This window comes from Pimephales promelas, chromosome 23 (assembly GCF_988280905.1).
Source record: "Pimephales promelas chromosome 23, fPimPro1.hap1.1, whole genome shotgun sequence".
NCBI lineage: Eukaryota > Metazoa > Chordata > Actinopteri > Cypriniformes > Leuciscidae > Pimephales > Pimephales promelas.
In genome coordinates this window covers 11,322,183-11,325,980 of record NC_142791.1, presented here as the reverse complement: position 1 = coordinate 11,325,980, position 3,798 = coordinate 11,322,183, and the positions used below count along the sequence as shown (strand labels likewise).

The window sequence follows — 3,798 nt, the reverse complement described above, 5'->3', positions numbered from 1 at the left end:
ACACACAAGTCAGTTGCAAACCTACGAGCAATTGTGAATTCAATGCAGAGCTGCATGCACTTATTTTTTGAGGGGTTTAATTTTTAAAAAATATAATCTTAATTTATAATATATATATATATATATATATATATATATATATATATAATTTATTTATTTATTTTCAGTGACACTGATAAGCACATCTGATATGCACAGCCCCGAAGACATGTCGAAACTTTCCCTTCACTTCAGAGGAATGAACTCGCTTGGCAGGCACCTTCATTTCCAGTTAACAAACGGAGGTGAAAGGGCTCTTTAAAGGGATGGATTTACAGGAAACGGTTACCTTAAAGGATAAAGAAAGTGAAAGTTTGCGATGAACGTATAAAAGGAGCGCAAGTCCCAGTGAGCCACACATCTGTTGAGGACAGGTGAAATAACGCATTCAGAGGGACAACATGATGTTCTCGAACTCTATGACATTATGGACAGGTGCTCTGCTTATATTGAGCGTCAGTCTATGGAGCTGTACAACGGGTGAGGAAAAATTTGTACAAGAGGTTTAAATGGATAAGGTTTCAAAATATAATGTATTTGAACGTATCTGAAGGTTAAGAATGCTTTTTGTCTAAAGCAACTTTTTACAATTGAAGAGTTCAGAAGCAAAAGCCTCTACGTGCCATTTGAAATTTTCTTCTAGAATGATCATTTTTATCAAGCTTGTATATTTAAGTTCAGTGATTTCACTTAAATGGCAATGATAATTACCTATTAATTGTTATTTAAGTGAAATTACTGAACCTAAATATACAAGTTTGATAAAAATCATCATTAAAGAAGAAAATTTCAAATGGCATTTAGAGGCTTTTGCATCTGAACTCTTCAATTCTTAACTATCTGTAAAGATAATCTGGCTATTTCTTCATTGCTTAACAGGCGAGACTGTGAAAATGACTAATGGTTAACATTCTGTGTTCACTGTTTAACTACCACAGCTCAAAGTGATGGTGCAGCAGATTGCTGTTTAACTACCAGTAACCATCGCATCCCACAGAGGGTTGTGACGTCCTTCACCATTCAGACCAGCGATGGAGTCTGCAGGATTCCTGCCACTATGTAAGTCGCGTTACATGCATTTCAAAATGCCTCAATAGTGCTGGAGACTTCAAGGTGTATAGGATTTTGCATATTTAAATGTGAATGAATTTCCACAGATTTGTCACAAAGAAGGGCTATAAGCTCTGTGCGCCCTTTCCCAGTGAGAGTAACTGGGTAAGCAAACTGATTGACCACATACTGGCTTCACCTGTACACATAAAACCTAAAGGTATGTGTTTGTATCTATTTCATCATCAAATGTTTGTAAAAGATCATATTTAGAACATATAATCTAACATTTTGAACTCGACACGTAACTCAAGTTTTCCCTTTTCTCTTACAGGAAAGAAACGGAGGGAACAGTGAATCAGATTACGCAGGTCCAGCCTGTGGCGTGTGTACAGCCCTGATCCTGGAACGGAGAGCTGATAGCACTCATCTGTAGTAAATGATCATTTACATGTGTACTCTAGTAGAACGTGTCAAAGTTTGAATCTACTGTCATATCATAAGAAGATGAGAAATGTGAACCCTTTCCCCCACTGGTCTACATGAAGAGATTTTAAGCTAATATTTCCACCATTTGTCTACATTGTATAAAGTTACTGTTTCCTGAGCCATTGAATGAAAATATATATTTTTCTTTTTCACATTTTCACTGTATTTTGGAATATGAATAAATGTTTAAATATGAAAATTGGTTACATGTTTTTTTTTTTTTTTGGTGTGTGCTCAATTTGCATAATCTTAAAATGAACTAATGACCTTAAAACAAATCATTCTCAAAATCAAAATGTGCGACACATGCACTGCATATAAAGTAACAGCAGCAGGCACATCTTGAGAGCTCAAGCAGCCAAAGTTACCTTTAAAATGATTATTATATAAAGTATTTACCCTCTATACTATAACGAAGCGGTATTCAACCTTGTTTGAACTATCCATAATTTCTATTTAGTTCCACAAATGAACTTAAGTAAAGCAGAGCATCTTTTGGCCATGCTATAAACACTCCCCCAGAATGTAAAATGTAGTCATGTCAAGTCAGGTTGTATTTGTTGTGCTTTATATATTCTTTTAAATCACATAAAGTTGCAATATTTAAACAATTATATGACTAGTATTTTGTGTATATATGTGGTAATATCAGCTATGTGCTTGTGATAGAAGACCGCCGACTGTATTTCTTATTGCCGACATTGTGGCATCCCATCAGCTGGCGTTAATCCAGACCACCGCTTTCAGATGTGTGATGAAGCTGCATTTGATTCCAGTTTTCTGAAGGATTAGGAGAAAGTTGTACCCCATGGATAGTGGTATTGTACACACAAACACTCATATGCACACAAACAAATGTGCACAGAAACACCCAGAAACCCACAATCCAGATGCCACAGAATTCTTTGCAGCCCTCCAGCAAGGAATGGACTGATTACTGAAGTGAAAAATCACTGGATTCTGTTGCGGGACAAACATGAAGAGTAAGACTCGCAGAGAGAGAGAGAGAGAGAGAGAGAGGGATGGATGGATAGATAGATGTCTAACTGACCTTCCCGCCCTTTATACAGCCTCTGTATTCTATTTTCCCCCCCATGTTTATTCTTTCCTTTCATTCCTCTTTGAGTCAATGCTTCTCAAACATCCTCTCAGAATCTCTTTTTTTTTGTTTCTGTCTTTTCTTTTTCTCCCACTCTTTCAGTCTTCGAGGCTCAGCATTGCTCAGTGCAGCAGACTTGGGAGAGAAGAAAAGAGCCGGTCTCTGTTGCCCTGCTTTCTCTTTCTGTATCCTGGAGGAGAAGTCTGAGGAGGGAGAGAGAGAGAGAGAGAGAGAGAGAGAGAGAGAGAGAGAGAGAGAGAGAGAGAGAGTGAGTGAGTGGGGGTGGGGTTAGCAGGCTAAATGGACTAGTGAGGCACATTAGTTCTAATGGATGAAGCCTGTGGGGTCAGATCATTCATGCTACAGCTCCTGGACCCCCTACACATGTGCTAATGCACCACATGGTCAAGAGATCCGGGCCCAATCTCAATTTGCTTACAGGTATGCCCTTTAGTATTCTTTAAAAAAGAATATTATTTGCAAACTGTTTGTAATGTTTTGGTTTGTAATGCTGACATGTTATGTTTTAATTTGTATTAAAAGCAATTAGCAACCCCCCCTAGCAAAGCTAAACCCCATAATCAACAGCAAAAGTACCTTAATTAATTATAACTTAAGGTCATACATTTAAAAGCTGCCGTGATAGCTTTGGCCGTGTTTTCTCCTGCAAGGTTTGATGCACTTTAATCTGGGACACATCTTTAAGGGATAACAAATGAATTGGATCAAATGGCAGCTAAAGATTTATCCTAGCTTTAGCTTAGCATTTTATGTAGAACAGTTTATGGTTTTCTTTGATTTCTTTTTTTATGTCAGTTTTGTTGAACTCATCTGCATTTGAGTTTGATCTAATGCACCAACATGTCTTTCAGAGCAATATTTGACATGTTTTGAAAGGCTGTTTTCGAATCAAATCAGGTAAACCCGGGTCAGTGTTTTCACTAAACAATTTCCACAAGATGGACAATCTCACTATAGGCTTCTCCTGAAAAGAAGTTTAAAATGAGAGCTAAATTGTGCTCGAGAGGTCAGCCACCCTTACAAGCATGTTAATATTTCATAGAGAAAGTGGATGGATACCTTCATAGGAAATAGAAACAGAACAGGATATAAAGTAGGAG

The 3,798-nt window shown here is 37.5% G+C and overlaps 1 protein-coding gene across 1 annotated transcript; it reads left to right on the top strand.

Annotated features, from left to right (window-relative positions):
* The first annotated feature begins 361 nt into the window (after positions 1-361).
* ccl19b (C-C motif chemokine ligand 19b) lies at positions 362-1,777 on the top strand. Its single transcript, XM_039675829.2, has 4 exons — positions 362-519; positions 978-1,098; positions 1,197-1,309; positions 1,424-1,777. The coding sequence occupies exons 1-4, from the start codon at positions 441-443 to the stop codon at positions 1,444-1,446; spliced, it is 336 nt and encodes a 111-aa protein (XP_039531763.1). The 5' UTR covers positions 362-440; the 3' UTR covers positions 1,447-1,777.
* Positions 1,778-3,798: the final 2,021 nt, after the last annotated feature.